Genomic DNA, 18,192 nt, shown 5'->3' with positions numbered 1-18,192 from the left:
TAGGTCCATTTCGGAGTGAAGGGTTCAAGCAGAGGGGTTTTGTGTATGCAAATCTCACACTCCCCTATTTTAATCAAAGATGGATATAAACACCTGTGGCCCATCCCAATGTTGTCGGACTCAAATCCCTGCAACCCCAGCCAGCTTGTCCAATGGTCAGGAGGGACACAGAGTCTGTATTCTCGCTAGACACACATTTCTTGGGCTCTGTGTATCCACCTGGCTTTGCAAACAAGAAGCACCACAATCGGGGGATGGATTCTTTATTTCTTTGGAACAAAAAGTTTTCCCTCTGTAGAAAGTGGAGCGCTTCTTTTCAAGAGCTGCATCTTAAGGCTTGTGATCACGTTCTAGTAGCAGTACAGCTCTTCTGTTGAAATCTCAGTGGATACATCACTCTTGTTCTTAAGATGTGTAGCACATTTTAAGGGGCGGGAATAAAACACCTGGATTTCTGCATGCCCTTGTTGAGGTAGCCAAGTGTGATCATCCCTGGTTGACAACATTAAGGCTCCCTGTGTGCAGATGGACTCCAACTCCCATCAGCCTCAGCCAACATTATATCCCAGTCAGGGATATTATGGGAGTAGGAGTCAAACCACATAAGGTGCCTTGTCCCTGCTATACACTTTCCTGGGAATAATTCCCATTAAATTCAATGGGGCTTACTCCCAAGTAGCCATTTATATAGATCTGTGGTGCCTGTGACTAGTTGGCAGTGTATGTGATACTCAGAAGTTCTCATGGAGTCCAATGAGGCTTACTCTCAGGAAGGCAGGGACAGCTGAAGCCTATGTCACAGGTGCCATTAGAATCCTGAAGGATGAAAAGTCAGTCGAGATGTACTACATTAAGGCTGCAATTTTAAATGAAATTTATCCAGGCAACTGATCACCAGCTGAGCTATCCAGCTGATAGGCGTCCTGGCTTGGGAGCAAATTCTGCTAAAATCAGCGGGGCTGAAATTCCAAAGAAACAAAACCAGAGGATCCTAAGTGTTGGAGAGTGCTTTATAGGTCGTTTAGTCCATGGAAAAGGACCTGTGACCCTCTAAATCAAGGGGCAGCGAATCTGTAGCTCTCTAGCTGTTGTTGAACTACAACTCTCCCCATCCCTGACCATTGGTTATGCTGACCGGTTATGTTGGGAGTTGTAGTTTGGGAGTAGGAGGGGCACAGATTCCCTACACCTGCTCTAGATATTCTTGGGACTCCCAAGTCCCATCAGCCTCAATGGTCAGAGCTAATGGATACACAAGCCAGCCACATCTGGAGAGCTATAGGTTCCTTAAAGCCAGGCCCGTCTATCTGGCTTTGGGCTACATACAAGCAAGGAGACAGTAGAACTCACAATCCTCTAATTGTTGTGCAGAATGTGTAGCTTTTCACACCACTGTGTAATAAGTTTCAGTCACCTGTGAGCAAGCACGGGCATGCCATACTATTAATCTCTGCAACAGCTGTGAAAGGCTCAATGCGATTTTGCAAAATTTCTTTTCAGATTCGGGAAGGCGACAAATGACCTGATTTCGTTGGAGGAGTGGCACTCTTGTACAAGTAATCTGCCATCTTCCAATTTCTTTAAAAAGTCAGGACTTTTTCAGATTATTTTCAGTTTGCCATAGTGGATGCACTATGTTCAGTTTGCCACTTTTTCAGTTTGCCACTATGTTGGATGCAGACTTTGTGATGCTCTGAGCAGATCCATTGAAATCAATGGGACTTAAGCCTAGGCAGTGGCATAGCAATGTCAGGTGGTACCCGGTGCAAAAAAAATCTTCTCTCCCCACTCCCCCTGAAATCTAGTTGGACTCCCAAGAGACTGTGATCTACTCACAGTATAAAAAGACTGGCTGTGATCTACCAATTGTCATTGCCAGGAGCTGTTGAGCTTTTTTAAGGGAAGGATTGGCCAAAGTTCTTGAACTTTTTTTGGGGGGGGGGGTTTCCTCTGCTGATTTGCTCGCCTGCCTCCTTCCCATCCTCTCCCTGCCTGCCTGCCTGCCTCCTCCAGCAGAACTGTCAAAACGAAGGGGAAAGGGGAGAAGGATGCCTGCAAAGCACTGCAGCTATCGCCCTTCCCACGACGGCTCAGGGTAGGCAGGAATTACGGATGGCCGTGGTGCCAAATGTCACCCCCCTAGGAGATGACACCCAGGGCGCTCCACCCCCCAATGCACCCACCTTGCTCCGCCCCTGAGTAGGAATGACTAGAGTTGTGGACCCAACTCTAGGGGGTTTCCCTCACTTTATAGATTACCAATATGCATGAGTGCATATAAATTCATGGAGAGCAAAGCTGCCAGTGGCTGCTAGTTATGGTGGCTGCATGGAACCTCCAGGATTAGGGACAACATATCTCTAGATGCCAGTCATGGGGAATAGTAGCAGGAGAAGGACAAGCCTCCTCATGTTCTGCTTGTGAGATTCCCTGAGTTATCTGGTTGGCCACTTGAAGAGACAAAAGGCTGGTGTCTGGTTTGATGCAAGAGGGATTGTACATTCCTATGTTTTATTTTTGTGCCCAAAAGAAACCTGAAAGGGGGAAAGGGCACGAATGAAAAACTGCAGCATAAGAACACACTTGGAATTCATTTTTGTCACTCTCATGGTTAAACCAGGAGGCAGGCAGAGTGGGACGTGAAGCAGAGCCAACCCTCAGAACAGGAATGAAAACATCTGCTTGTCCCCAAGGAAGACTTCTGATTCCCAAATGACTCATCTAAGCAGTAGGAAATACTGCCAGAATCTAGAGCTCATGTCACTGGGCTGCAGAGCAAACTATATCTATTCCACCCCCCGCCCACTAAAAATCCCTAGAAGAAATATTGCATTTAACCCCATCATATATTTTCGCAAAATAGCCGTGGATATTCAGCTCTTTTAAAAAATAATTTTGCTTTCTGTGGGTATGCTTGTAACTATGATGTATCCCCAGAAAGCAAATTTTAAAGTCTCCCTCAAGCAGGTATTCACAAAAGAAGCAATGAATGTAATATCTCAGCCTTCTTAAAGAGAGCACCTTGGCTGAGCGGTGATGATTCAGAGATATAGCCCAGACTGTGAATATCAAACATTTGTGGGGGACCCTACAAGGCAAACCATCCAAAAAATTTAAAGCAACAACTTTGATATATATATTTTTTTTCAACCGCGTGTTTGGGAAGGTTGCAAATTTCCTGATCTTGGTTTCATGTTCTGGACTAGCAAAGGCTGGGCTATGTGGAGACGCTTTCCTCTCGTGAGTTATTTGCTCAGTTCCAGTGTCCACAAACAGCTCGGAAGTTACTTAGGACTTAAAGCAAGCTGAGCAGCTGACGAGCTTGGAGGAATTCAAGTGCGGTTTGACGACATCGGGTTCGACGGGCTGCACTGGGTCACTCTCGCTAGCAATGATATGTTTCACCAAGCACCTGGAAGCTTCGTCAATGTTTATGTTTTCCTGTAGGTGAAGGAAAAAAGAAGAAGCACAAGTTAGATATCGGGTCTACCCAGTTCAGTATTGTCCACACTGACTGGCAGCAGCTGGATATGATTTCAGGCAGGAGTCTTTCCCATCCCTTCCTGGAAATACCATCCGGGATTGAATCAGGAGCCTTCTGCCCGCAAGGCAGCTGCTCTGCCACTGTATCTAAAGGCAACACGATGACCAAGTACAACAATGCGATATCAATATAAACTCTTTATGTACCATATTTTTTGCTCCATAAGACACACTTTTTTCCTCCTAAAAAGTAAGGGGGAATGTCTGTGCGTCTTATGGAGCGAATGCGTGGTCCCTGGAGCCAAATTGCCCAGGGGCAAAAAGCAGATCATGCTCTTTTTTTTAGAAAGAGGGAAGGGGGTGTTGAAACAAAGCCGCTGAGCAGCTGATCAGCAAGCGATCGGGAGGGGAGATAAGGGACTCTAGAGATAAAGGAGGCTGCCTGGGAGGGGGGAGGTAAAAGCACAGGAATCCTCAGGATTTTTGCATTGGGTCACCCCAAATTCTCCATCAGATCACATAGCATGTCCAGGGCTACAGCCTGCACCAAAAAAACCCCACGCATCTACTGTTTTGTGGGGTTGCAATGGTGCAAAAACGTGGTTACAAAGCACCGATCCACATGGATCCTCAGGATTTTTGCATTGGGCTACCCCAAAACCACTGTCGAATCACATATCATGTCTGTGGCCACAGCATGAACCACAAAAATCATACATCCACTGTTTTGTTCAGAATATTTTTTTTCTTGTTTACCTCCTCTAAAAACTAGGTGCGTCTTATGGTTAGGTGAGTCTTACGGAGCAAAAAAATACGGTAATCTATACAGAACATTGTACAATATGAAATATATGAAATATGCACTCTGCAAAAACCAAATAAACAGAAGTCTTCTAAATCTCTGAAAGTCACAAAATATGCACTTTTGATGGATTCTCAAATAAACACAATTCTTATAGGTCTCTGAAAGTCTTTGTGGGCTATGCCACTGAGCTACCCAGGAGGTCTGTCTGGATGCTCTTTGAGGGACTTTCCTATCACCAATTCTCTGCCAGTAGCATTGAGTGCGTATTGATGGATTTAGCTGAAAGTGCTGGCTTTAACAGGTAAGGTTTGAACAGTTTGGGACCTTGTTATTTTAAGGGCCACCACCTATTATTAAATTTCTATACCACCTTTCATCTGAAGACCACAGGGCAGTTAACGATGTAAAAACACAAACATACATGCCATAATAATGAAAGCAATGACACTACACACATGCAAAGCTTTCCAAGCCTTCGATTGGCCTCCAAGGTCCTGTCCTCTGGCCCCCCATAATCATCAGACTGATGTCTTGCTAGCTGTCTTCCAGGAAGTGTGCACCCCCCCCTTTATTGGTGATCCATTTTGCGTACTACCTCATCGGATTTTGTGGCTTTCACGCTGGGACTAATGTTTTTGCTGCTGCTGTTTTGGGTTGTTTTGACATTTATTGGCCTGTTTTTAATCCTGTTATATACCTGATGCATTGCTTGTCTGTCCTTGTGAAGGTTTAGCATGACAGGCAAGGTATAAATATCTGAAATGCAAACTTACAAAAGGAGGAAAGTGGCACAGACTGGAGTCTGAATATAGCAAAGGCATTTGAAGCGAACAAATGAACTCTGGGTTGGATTTAAGAATCCTGAACAGGCATGTCATACCCACCCAGTGATTGGGGGAAAATGGGACATCCCATTTTTTCATGCAAGATCGCAGCAGCCATTTTGAGTGTGCACTCTCGCTCTCACCCCAAGAAAAATGCTTTATTTGGGGCTGTGATCTTGCACAGTGCCAAAAAAATGCATTTTGGGGTGTCATGTGAGATTGCACCCCGAAAAAGTGTTTTTTGTGGGCAGGATCATTGTGTGGGTCATGTGACTTGCCCAGAAGAGCATCCCGGAAGATGCACATCTCAGATTTTTATCTGAAAAGGTTGGACAGTATGGGCTCTGCTTTCAGAATGGACCCATGAAATTCCTCACCACCAGGAAAGAAGAAGAGTTTGGATTTGATATCCCGCCTTTCACTCCCCTTCAGGAGTCTCAAAGCAGCTAACAATCTCCTTTCCCTTCCTCCCCCACAGCAAACACTCTGTGAGGTGAGTGGGGCTGAGAGACTTCAAAGAAGTTGGACTAGATGACCCTTGGAGTCCCTTCCAACTCTACAATTCTGTGAGTCTATAATACTTATCCCAGGGTAATTAATTGCATGGCTGCGTTCAGAGATGCTTGTGTGTGGTGGACCCAGCCAGATATTGGCTCTTGATGGCTTGCACCTCACTGTGAAATTTAACAGCTTACACGTTGGCGACGGATGGAGAGCAGGCACCAACCTCAAAGGACTTGAGTCTATCATACAACATTCTGAACAGACCTGCAAATTCCTTTGGTTGACCATAAGTGACTGTCGAGGTGTTGTAGAATGCTTTGAGCTGAAGGCAACTTGAGCAACTGATATTTCCTCTGCTCTCTGAAAACTGGGTGGAAGAACCTTAAACAAGTGAAGCATCACTGGTGCAAGATTCCTCAGCCTCATTTCAGGAGACGCCCCCTACCCCGGTCAAAGTAGCACCATACAACATAGTCAACCCTATTCAGAAGCTCACACTTAAGAACCTGGGAACAACCCAGGTAGGTCAGACCAAAGCCCCATCTAGCCTAGTATCCTTTTCTCACAGCAGCCAAGCAGATGGAAAGCTCACACATTCTTTGGCGGACCATGTGAAAGTAATATGACCCATAAATAGAAAACCAAACACGACCCAATTTGACTGGTACAGTGGAACCTCAGTTTTCGAGCGTCTCAGAAGCTGAACAATTCAGAACCTGGACACTGAAAACCCGAAAGTGAATGCTTCCGTTTTTGAACGCGCCTTGGAAGTTGAACGGCTCCCAAGGCATGTTTCTCCATCGAAATTGCTGGCCACCCATTGCGCCTCGGTTGTTGAACATTCCAGAAGTTGAATGTCTTCCGGAATGGATTACGTTCAACAACCAAGGTACCATATCAATTTATCATGCATTTTTGGAAATGGAATACAAATTCTGCAGAAAAACATACTACTAGAATAGTTTCAATGGTACATGTCCCACCCATGGCACATTTAGGCACACAATTTTGGGATTTCTGTTCTGTTACTAGGACACACACCACAATGCTCAAAACTTCCAGGTTTATCATTATTGAGCATCGTAACATTAACCTGAAGAGAAAATATGACACTTTACTGAATAGGCCTTCAAGCAATTTCGGGCTACAGTTCAGAATTCGTCACCAGTATAATTTTTGCATTTTTCATACAGCTGTAAAACAAACACACAACATTAATGCCTAGAGCTTTCATTTCTAATACCTGAAATAAATCCTGTCACATCTGGGTGCCTTGCTTTCTTTGCTGACATAATGTGCCTTTATTAGTTTTAGTTTTCATGGGCTGCTTCCCACTTCCAAATGAAATGGTTTATGATTGGCCATGTAAATCTCTTAGGATTGATGATTCTTATGGTCTAGGGATGTAAAGCTGTGTCTAGAATTTACACAGTCAAGCAGTTTATGGAAAGGTGGAATTGTGTGTCCTTTGAAACCCAGGGGAAACTGTATACTGGAAGTGCAACAGCAGAGATCATTCAGTTTCTTACTTAAGGGTTAATTCAATAAAGGGTTAATTCATTAAATAAAGTGTGTTGGGTGACACTGGTGAATGCTGAATGCTCTCCCCCCAACAAAAAATGGCTTATCTGGTACCTACACAGTTAATATTTTTGGTTAAGGATGCCCCCGCCGATTTAAAAACCTCCCTGTCTCGAATGGATCATTTTCATCGCCCTCATTTTCATTAAGATTCATGCTGTAACTTGAGTTTTATTGCATTCTGTAACGCTGATTGTTTTATCGATTGCTGCTGTGTCAGCTGCCCTTGGAAGCGTTCTGTCTGAAGGGTTTGGATGCAAATGGAGAGAACAAATAAACACTTTTAATTCCCACCCTCCATTAACAGAGATTGCCCCAGGTCCTTGCCTTCTGTTCAACAGGCACCAAGGAAGCGGAGGGAGGTGGACTTTGCAGAGATTCGTCCCCCCACCCTTGGGTGTGTTCTGTCAAAGGCCAGTTCAGAAGGCCAGCAACCTAATCACTTAATCACAGTGACTATTTACATTTGCAGTCCTGTCCTTGGTAGCTCCAGCTACTGACATCTGTACAATGGAAAAGCAGAGGGTGAGGAATAATTTTTTCCTCCTGTCAAGGACAGACTCTCCTGGAGGAAGGTAAATCTGTCAGGGGCTGCACATGAGCAGAGTTGAAGCCAGCAGTGGGTTTTCCCCATTTTCTCTGCCACCCACTTTAAATTCTGCTAAGGCCTTCATGTCACCCTGACGCAGAGCAATGCAAACTGTAGGGAATTCTTGGGGTTCACTGGAAGCTTATCTGGGATTCCTCCAGTATAAAGAGAAATCCGATTGGACTGCTTTTATTTTGGGGTGGTGGTGAGGGGGAGGTTTCTGGAAACAGGGAAGGGAAAGAAATTCAATTCAGTTTGCATTTAAAGGAAAACCTACATAATTTCCACTCTCCAAAACAATGCACGAACTGAAACACAGGGATCTTTCAAAATTCGTACTTCCCTGAATTTTGCAACACAGAACCCCACTCAAGAGGTGTGTAGAAAAATGCACATTTTTGTGTGTGCATAAAAATGCATGTATAGATATAAAATTGTAGTAGGAGAAAATGCTTTGAAAAAAAATGTGAACGTTAGGAGAAATTCACACTAAAATGATGGCCAATTTTCATTAGAACTTAAAAAAAATGCAAATTGATGGAAAAATGTGAGGGATCTGAATTTAAGATTGGGGAAAAACCAGATCAGAAACCAGGAAGATCAAGTATTTCTAAAAGACTGGAATAATTTTTTTATAGTATTTAAAAGACCAGTGTAAACAGCTAAAATCATTGGCAGGGATACAATGACACTTGTAATGTGAAATGAACTTTGGAAACTATGAATATATAACAGATAGATAAAGGTAAAAGATGCAGAACAAAAATATTTTCTTTGGAAATGGAAACAATGGAGGGAGAGGAGGAGGTCCAAAGGTTTGAAAGAACTTTTTTATTTTAATGTTTTGAAATGGTTAAAGTTAAAATGTATAAATTTATGTAAAACCAATAAAAATTATATATATATATATATATATATATATATGTAGGTTTTGGTGTCTTCGGGTGTCTTCCCGTGTAAGAGTTGGGGTGTCTAGGCGACGTTTCGACGAGGTCTCACTCGTCATCTTCAGGCTGGTGCTTTCGGCTTCTTGTTACTGGAACAGAGCAGGGTCTCAGTGTTTGAGTTCCTATAAATACTGTTGAGGGGGTGTGGTGCAGAGAGGAAGTTCCCACCACACCCCCTCAACAGTATTTATAGGAACTCAAACACTGAGACCCTGCTCTGTTCCAGTAACAAGAAGCCGAAAGCACCAGCCTGAAGATGACGAGTGAGACCTCGTCGAAACGTCGCCTAGACACCCCAACTCTTACACGGGAAGACACCCGAAGACACCAAAACCTACATTCCTGTACCCGTGAAAATCTACGAAAGCATATATATATATATATATATATATATATATATATGCTTTCGTAGATTTTCACGGGTACAGGAATGCAGGTTTTGGTGTTTTCGGGTATCTTCCCGTGTAAGAGTTGGGGTGTCTAGGCGACGTTTCGACGAGGTCTCACTCGTCATCTTCAGGCTGGTGCTTTCGGCTTCTTGTTACTAGAACAGAGCAGGATCTCAGTGTTTGAGTTCCTATAAATACTGTTGAGGGGGTGTGGTGTATAGCCTCCAACGTTCTGGGCAGATAGGAAGTTCCTAGGTTAATGTGCCTTTTCTTCTTTTGTTCATTAATTACTTGAGGGATATCTTGAGTGATTACTTGAGTGATATTCTGAGTACCACTTAGGAGGGTCATTAGGTGTGGATTAGTTGCTAAAGCTTTCGTGTCTTGACCTCTTGACCTTGTGAAGAGTTTTTCTGAGAAGATGGTTGTACTGCACTTAGTTGTGCTCTGGCTTGGCTTCGTGTATAGGGGCGAGCTGTGGTTTTGTGCCCTGTGCCAGCCAGATCTGTGTAGGGATTGCAGGGGGGTGCAGCATCCGGAGGTGCCACTATGGTTTGGCTACTGGATGGTGTCTGTAATTTATCTGTGGAGAGGGTCTGGGTTTGGGTCTGGTGTGGTTGATTGGAGATGGCGTTCTGTGTGCCTCTGGTTCTGGTGTCGGTTTTTGTGGGGAGGGCTAATTTCCAGATGTCTGGCAGGCGGGACGTGTCGTCACGCTTGTTCATGTTGTGAGGGTGTTTCTCTATCTCGATGGCTTCCATGATTATTCTCTTGTGGTGATGTTCCATGTTAAAGAGCAATTTGGAATCTGCAAAATTAATTTCGTGTCCTGTTTCTTTCGTGTGTTGGTAAAGAGAGGAAGTTTTTTCTTCTTTTTTGACGGCATTCTTGTGTTCTGCGATACGTGCATTTATTCGTCTGTTTGTTTGTCCAATGTACGAATTTAAGATAGGGGGAAAATGAGAAAATTTGAGAAACCAACATTGATAGATTCATCCATTCCTATCCAGCGATGCTGAAGAAGGGGCTTTCTGAGCTAGGAAAATGAAAAGAATCTTTAGTTCAGAACAACTGCGACTCATTAACAGCTTGTATCCTGTTGCAATGAGAAGAACACAGAGATGTTTCTCAGTCTGGACCTCTGGATTCTGAAATGAGGCGAAGGATAGATAAACGGTTGCCATGGTCACCAGGCCTTGGCCTAGCAGGGACATAACAGACAGTGTTGGATTTACGTATAAGCTAAACAAACTTTAGCTTAGGGCCCCACTCTCTTGGGGGCCCCCCAAAAAAAATTAAAGGAAAAAACACCCCTGGGTGTACATTTGCAAAATATAAGATAAAAAAGAATTAAAATAAAACCTACATACAGCAACAGTGTTTGGTGTTGTGTAGGCTCCTATGATGTAAGTAATGGGCCCTGCCTGCTAGCCTGCTCCCTAAAATATCACTGGTTTGCTCATTTCTATATATAGGGTGCCTACATAAAATACATATTTTGTTATGTGCAAATGGCTTTAGATACCTATTAGGTCCCTAAGTTACCATATGGCATATGTTCAACACAAAAAACAGTGAGAATTTGTTGTTGACAAAGGACAGCTGGACATATAAAGGGCCCCATTACCTTCAGTTGCTTAGGGCCTCATCAAACCTAAATCTAGCCCTGATAACAGACCATTATTGAAAGAGGATACCTCCAATGGCTCTGGGTCCAGTGTAAGACCCCAGGAGCACACTGGCGAAAACAAACAGAAGCTATCGTCAGCGAGATGCATTCAGCTGGTTTTCTGCTAATATATTTGCAATTAATTTTACAAAGTGTTTTCAGGCTCTGGTTATAACCTTCTTGCCCACCGGTGCTCAGACCCTGTTTGAGGGCTTTCCATAGGCTTCTGGTTGGCCACTGGGAGAACAAACTGCTGGAGTAAATGGGACGTTGGTCTGAACCGGAAGACTCTTCTCATGTTCTAATGAAGTAGCTTCCACGTGTCACAACGGAAGCGAAGCAGAACTGCAAAGGAAGCCCATTACTTCCTGAGTACCGACCTAATACTTATCTCATCTCTATGCGGTAGTTCTGGCTATCTTATAACGGCTTCTTTAGAAGATGTCAGCAGAGCAAAGTGGAAATGCTCATGCAGGGGGAATAGTGCAGTGCAGTGGCAAACATGCTGGGTTTAGAGCAGGGAGACCAGAATTGAGGTCCATTTCCTTCTCAGAGGTGAAGCTCAGTGTGTGCCCTCAAAAATCTCACAGCTGAACATAGGCACAGATCAGTCTGTGTCAAGCTGGTGTCCTCTATCTGTCTTGGATTACAATTCCCATCAGTCCCAGCTGGCACTGGCGGGAGTTGTAGCCCCAAACAGCTGGGGATCATCAGGTTCACTAAGGCTGGCACAAATCTTGTGTACTTACAACACTTCTATTCTGCATCTCACATACACACCCCTGAAAATACTTCTTTGCCTGTTCATAGAATCATAGAATTGGAGAGATGGAAAGGACCATGAGGGTTATCTAGTCCAACCCCCTTGCAATGCAGGAATCTATTGCCCAATGTGGATCTTGAACCCACAGTCCTAAGATTAATCCACATGCTCTACTGATGAAGGGTACCGTACTCACTGAGGGACACGCAGAACTTTACAAACAGGTAAAGGTAAAGGGACCCCTGACCATTAGGTCCAGTCGTGGACGACTCTGGGGTTGTGGCGCTCATCTCGCTTTACTGGCCAAGGGAGCTGGCATTTGTCCACAGACAGCTTCCGGGTCATGTGGCCAGCATGACTAAGCCGCTTCTGGCAAACCAGAGCAGCGCACGGAAACACCGTTTACCTTCCCGCTGGAGCGGTACCTATTTATCTACTTGCACTTTGACGTGCTTTTGAACTGCTAGGTTGGCAGGAGCAGGGACCGAGCAACGGGAGCTCACCCTGTCGCGGGGATTCGAACCGCCAACCTTCTGATTGGCAAGCCCTAGGCTCTGTGGTTTAGACCACAGCGCCACCCACGTTACAAACAGACTCCTGCTCAAACCAATGGGATGCCCCCCCCCCCCGACTGCAGCCCCTACCACCTAAAGCTGATCCAGAGGGTCCCCAACTCTCAGAGCAGATTTAGGGTGTGGGGGCTGCAGGGAGAAAGTGTTTGTTGAGTATTTGGGGCACACTTGCTGAGAAAACATACAGTGGATCAAGATCATTTCAGGGTGTGCAATGCTCATGTATCTCCAATAAAACATTTTTAAATAAACAAAACAAAATGGCAGATTTCACCTATATATATTTTAAGTGGCTATCTTATCTTGCTGACATTCCTGTGTTCTTTTTTTAAAAAAATGGTTCCTATCCACCCCTGCCCTTAGGGATGGGGCAAGGCAGAAAACTAAGATAGTACCTGCATAATACCCAAAAATTTCTATCTCACATACACACCTGTATACACGAAGGGCACCTACCCCTCCTTGTGTCACAACCTTGCCAGCCCTCCATCCTGTCCTTTACCCCTCATTCAGACTCACATATCCTCAACAGCTCCCTCAAGCAACCCACATCCTCGCAATTTCTTCACCCCCCTCACATATCCTCAGGGTTCCCCTGAATTCCGCCATCCCTGCATTTTCCAAACTTCTCCTGTTGTTCAAAACTGCCATTTAAAAACCTGCTCTTCCCTTTCAATCCCCCCCCCCGCACCCCAATTTCATGCAGATCCAGGACTGTGATGCAGCACGGTATATCCTCCAGAGGGTGCTGCAGTGTGACCGCCTTACATTTTTATTATATAGAAAGATAGCAACCTACAGCCTTAAGGAGGAGTACAGTGGAGCCTCGGGTTGCAGATGTAATCCGTGACTGAGGCATGCCCACAACCCACAGCATTCATAACCTGCAGCACCACGCCTGCGCACACGTGACGCGATTTGATGCTTCTGTGCATGCGCAAAACATGATTTAGCGTTTCTGTGCATGTGTGAGTGGCGAAACCCGGAAGTAACCCTTTCTGGTACTTTCGGGTTTCCCGTAGTCCGCAACCTGAAAATGCAAAACCCGAAGCGTTTGTAACCTGAGGAACCACTGTTTAGGAATCTGCCTTTTACATTGGTCCACCTAACTCAGCATTGCCTACACTGACAGGCAGAGGCTCTGAAGGATTTTCAACAGGGAGCTTCTCCCAGTCCCATCTAGAGATTCTGTTAGGGATTGAACCAGGGACCTTTTGTACACAAAGCTGATGAACTACCACTGATCTACAAGCCCTTTCATTTTGTTGCATGAACGGCAACAAAAATGGAGAAACAAATCAAGGCAGAGCATGGCATTGGCTGTGCGCCATGCGCAAGACGTTAGCAATAATTACTAGAACAGCTCATGTTTTGGACTCAGCTTATCGCAGGGCCTGCTACACAACAGCTAAGGTTAAGCTTACAGATTTATGTCTGAGCTCTCCCTGCCAAGACGTGGTGTTCCTTCCAAAATCTATAGCAACTGCATGCAGATTCCCCTAAATCTCCAGAGAGCTAATTATGCAAGGAAAAAAAACGTTTCTGCTTTTTTTAGGCTGATGAAGACGCTGTGCAGGAGATCCATGATTAGGATCCCCCTGTTTTCATTTTGCTGATTAAAGCCATGTAGAGCCATCCTTTGAAGTGGGGAGGGGATGTTGAATCCTTTCTCCCTGCCCGCCTGCCTCGCCCATGTCAATTAGCAGAGGGGAGGGAAATAAGATTGGAACAGTAAAAGTGCCCGTTTTATTTCGCTCAAAGAGCCAACATCAGCTTTAGGTAAAGGTAAAGGGACCCCTGACCATTAGGTCCAGTCGTGACCGACTCTGGGGTTGTGCGCTCATCTCGCTCTATAGGCCGAGGGAGCCAGCATTTGTCCGCAGACAGCTTCGGGGTCATGTGGCCAGCATGAGTATGCCACTTCTGGCGAACCAGAGCAGCACACGGAAACGCCGTTTACCTTCCCGCCGGATCGGTACCTATTTATCTACTTGCACTTTGACGTGCTTTCGAACTGCTAGGTTGGCAGGAGCAGGGACCGAGCAACGGGAGCTCACCCCGTTGCGGGGATTTGAACCGCTGACCTTCTGATTGGCAAATCCTAGGCTCTGTGGTTTAACCCACAGCATCACCCACGTCCCTAACATCAGCTTTAGGAATGGAGAAACCAGGCCACCACTTCTCTGAACTAGCTGACTTTCTTTATTTGCAGTCCATGGACAACTAGAACACAACAATTAGCAAAAAATAACGTAAAGAGAAATGCACATTAATGCAGCTCAAATAAAACACAGAGTTATAACAACACTAAACAGTGTGAGTCTCTCTGTGTGTACGGCGATCAGAAATGCTCTAACAAAAACAGCCACATTCAAAAACTTTGCCATCTGTGATCGACTTACTGGAGACTTGAAGCGGACTGATCATAAGACACTCAGAAGAGAAGCCAGGAAGGAATTAATGGGATATATTAGGTCTTTCCTAGCCTCTTGATAAAAACCATAGTAAAAAAAAGAAAAAAGGAGGGGGGATGAAAGATAGACTCAACTGCAACATTTTTAAAAAGGCAGCATCTTTTGTTCTTTGGGGTTTTGTGGTATCTGCCATCTAACAAATTAGAACGTTAAACCTTGTCAAAGAGAAAGAAACCTCCTATATTTAGGGATAGTTAACTTTCCCAAGTCTGGCTTTCCATCTTTATAGAAGGGGCACGGTACCAGCGACTGAGGGGTTCTCACAGAATTCCTTGATGCTCTTGGAAATCGATATCCTAACGCCCCTGTTCAGCAATTGATTTGACACCCTTCGGACCCCACAGTTCACAGGTAAGAGGGTGACAGACCTACTGAGCTAATTTTTGCACCACAGGCTTCAACCAAGGTGATTTGAAAGAATCAAACATGCCGTAGAGACCAAGGAAAACTCACAAGCAGGCTGTGATGGTAAAAGCCTCCCTCTGACAGATTCATAGTGGGGGGGGGGGGAGAGAGCTTCGGATCCAACCCAATGGACCAGTTGAGAGAAGCATACCTCTGTTTAATAATAATAATAATAATAATAATAATAATAATAGTAATAATTTACTATTTATATCCCGCCCATCTGGCTTGGTCTCCCCAGCCACTCTGGAAGGCTCCCAAGAGAAGACTAAAAACACACAAAAACATCAAACATTAAAAACTTCCCTAAAGAGGGCTGCCTTCAGATGTCTTCTAAAAGTCAGACAGTTGTTTATTTCCTTGACATCTGATGGGTGGGCCTTCCACAGGGTGGGTGCCACTACCGAGAAGGCCCTCTGCCTGGTTCCCTGTAACCTCACTTCTCACAGGGAGGGAACCACCAGAAGGCCCTCGGAGCTGGACCTCAGGGCTGAACAGTGGCGTAGCGTGGGGGTGCAGGGGGGGCCGGCCGCACCGGGCGCAACATCTGGGGGTTAGGGTTAGGGGCGCAAATCCACGGGTTAGGGGGCGCAAATCCACGGGTTAGGGGGCACAAATTACTTGCCTTGCCCCGGGTGCTGACAACCCACGCTACGCCACTGGGGCTGAATGATGGGGGTGGAGACACTCCTCCAGGTATACTGGGCCGAGGCCATTTAGGGCTTTAAAGGTCAGCACCAACACTTTGAATTGTGCTCAGAAACGTACTGGGAGCCAATGTAGGTCTTTCAAGACCGGTGTTATGTGGTCTTGGTGGCCGTTCCCAGTCACCAGTCTAGCTGCCGCATTCTGGATTAGTTGTAGTTTCCGGGTCACCTTCAAAGGTAGCCCCATGTAGAGCGCATTGCAGTACTCATTGCAGTTGAGAGACAAGCAAGTTTTTGGTACTGCATGCAGTTCCTGCACCTCTAGCTTTGTGAGAGCTGAGAAACGAAGCACGAAGTCTTCCACTAGTTCCCGAAAGTATAGTTTGCCCAAACTAGGAATCTATGGTAAACAATTTTGGAACAAGCCAGAATATTAAGCCAACTTCAAAGCAACATAGGTTACAAGATTGACTTACAGCCTTTCCTTTTGCATACTAAAACATGTTTTGTTATTCTGGCCTCTTCTGAAGCTGGAAACAATAGCTACCAGGTTCAGAGGAAACAGGAAACGATGGTCAATGGAACTACTTTGTTTGCTCATTGATATGACGGGGGCTGCATGTGCAGCCAAAAGCCCCAGTCATGTCCAGGCTTCAAATGAATGAAGTCAATGCCATTGAACTTTGATGGTCAATTCTCAGCAGCCATAGCTGCTGGCCATTGATAAATTTGTTTTCCCCAAAGATGCCAGAACCTTTCTGAAAAGCTTTTGGAGTCAGCAGCAGCCAACACATTTTTTTTTTTGGCAAATGAATTCCACATGTTACATGAGCTCTATAAAGAAAAGCCGTTTATTCTCGGAGGCATCACCGACTGCTAGACCTCGTGAGTGAGAGAAATGTTGCCATCCTGTGACCAAGTACTTCCTTTGGTAGAATCATAGAATCTTAAGAGTTGGAAGCAACCCAAAGGGCATATACTCCAGCCCTCTGCAATGGGTATGTCTTGAATCTGCTGCTTAAGTGGGACAGTTGTTGGCTGTGTTGGAGAAACTGAATTATGGGGGGAAAACCTTTCCTCCATAAAATAAATGAAAACTTGATTTTTCTCAACTCCATAGTGGGTGGTTTCACTTTGCCGTTGGCCAAAGCACACTTGAGGCCCGGTATAGTTATTTAAGAGCTTGAAATAATTAGAATTTTTTTAAATTAAAAAAAAATGGATGTAGTTAATTTGCAAGCTCATTCTGGTCGAGTCTGGAGGCACTTCTACACTCACACACTCTCTCCTACTGAACTTACTAACTAATTTGGCTCCATTTGTAATACATTTTCAGTTCTCAGCAGCCGGATCTTCCTACATTCGGGAAAGCAATTACTGAAAGTCACTATGTTCCTTGCTCTCGCTGCTGTGTATCCAAAGGGGTAACAAGGAAATGCTAACTGCTGAGTTTATCACAAGGAATGGCAATTCATGGAGTGGAAGGGGAAAATAAGCAAACCCGTCAACAGGTCGAAAAAGGATGCAGTGATGGACACCAAATTCATGGAGGATATCAGTGGCTTCTAGTGATGATGTCTGTGTAATAAGGTAAAGGTAAAGGGACCCCTGACCATTAGGTCCAGTCGTGGCCGACTCTGGGGTTGCGGCGCTCATCTCGCTTTATTGGCCGAGGGAGCCGGCGTACAGCTTCCAGGTCATGTGGCCAGCATGACTAAGCTGCTTCTGGTGAACAAGAGCAGCGCACGGAAACGCTGTTTACCTTCCCGCCGGAGCAGTACCTATTTATCTACTTGCACTTTGATGTGCTTTCAAACTGCTAGGTTGGCAGGAGCAGGGACTGAGCAACGGAAGCTAACCCCGTTGCGGGGATTCGAACCGCTGACCTTCTGATTGGCAAGTCCTAGGCTCTGTGTTTTAACCCACAGCACCACCCGTGTCCCTGTCTAATAGTACCTGCAATATTGGAGGCAGCATAGGGAATACAAGAGGGGAGATTGCTATTGCCTGAGAGCTTCCCATAAGCCTCTGGTTGGGTCTTTTCCCTGATCCTGCATTTCATGTATACAGAGCATGGTCAAAAGTGTTGGATGTGATCCATAACAGGCAGTCAAGTACAACATTCCTTGAAATGCTAGAGAAGACATGTGGGGGAATGTTTGGTCCAGCCAGTCAAAACTTCCTCTTCCTCATGGCTGGAGCATCCTTCTTTTGCATGTGATAGAAGGTGGGTGTGACCTAACCTGTCCAGGTAACAAAAGGATAAGTCACGCAGCAACCCCCTCTCTTTTTGACTTCCTTCTTCATTTGACCAGCTTTTTTTAGCTAGGACTGCTCTGTTAGTTCTCAGCTAGCAGAAGCACTGGGATTATTCCCCCATAAGGGGTAAATCCACATGTACATATTTGTAACTAAGTCTGCTTTCAGGAATCCAACTGTGAACTGATGTAAGTAAACATCTTTTACTGACTTTGAATAGGATTGTGGCGTCTTTATTCTTTTAAGAGGGATTCAAGGGAACCTACCAGGAATGTACAATT

The 18,192-nt window shown here is 45.0% G+C and overlaps 1 protein-coding gene across 1 annotated transcript in view; it reads right to left on the bottom strand.

Annotated features, from left to right (window-relative positions):
- Positions 1 to 247: 247 nt before the first annotated feature.
- Positions 248 to 18,192, bottom strand: part of RAB38 (RAB38, member RAS oncogene family) — a 34,949-nt gene continuing 17,004 nt past the window's right edge. The window contains exon 3 of the mRNA XM_081197476.1: positions 248 to 3,441. Coding sequence (XP_081053602.1) covers positions 3,289 to 3,441 — 153 coding nt within the window. The 3' untranslated portion in view covers positions 248 to 3,288. The remainder of the gene's footprint in view (positions 3,442 to 18,192) is intronic.

The sequence above is a fragment of the Podarcis bocagei genome (assembly GCF_964188305.1).
Source record: "Podarcis bocagei genome assembly, chromosome: 6".
Taxonomy (NCBI): domain Eukaryota; kingdom Metazoa; phylum Chordata; class Lepidosauria; order Squamata; family Lacertidae; genus Podarcis; species Podarcis bocagei.
The sequence above is the reverse complement of the archived record's forward strand: the minus strand, read 5'-3'. Positions and strand labels throughout refer to the sequence as shown.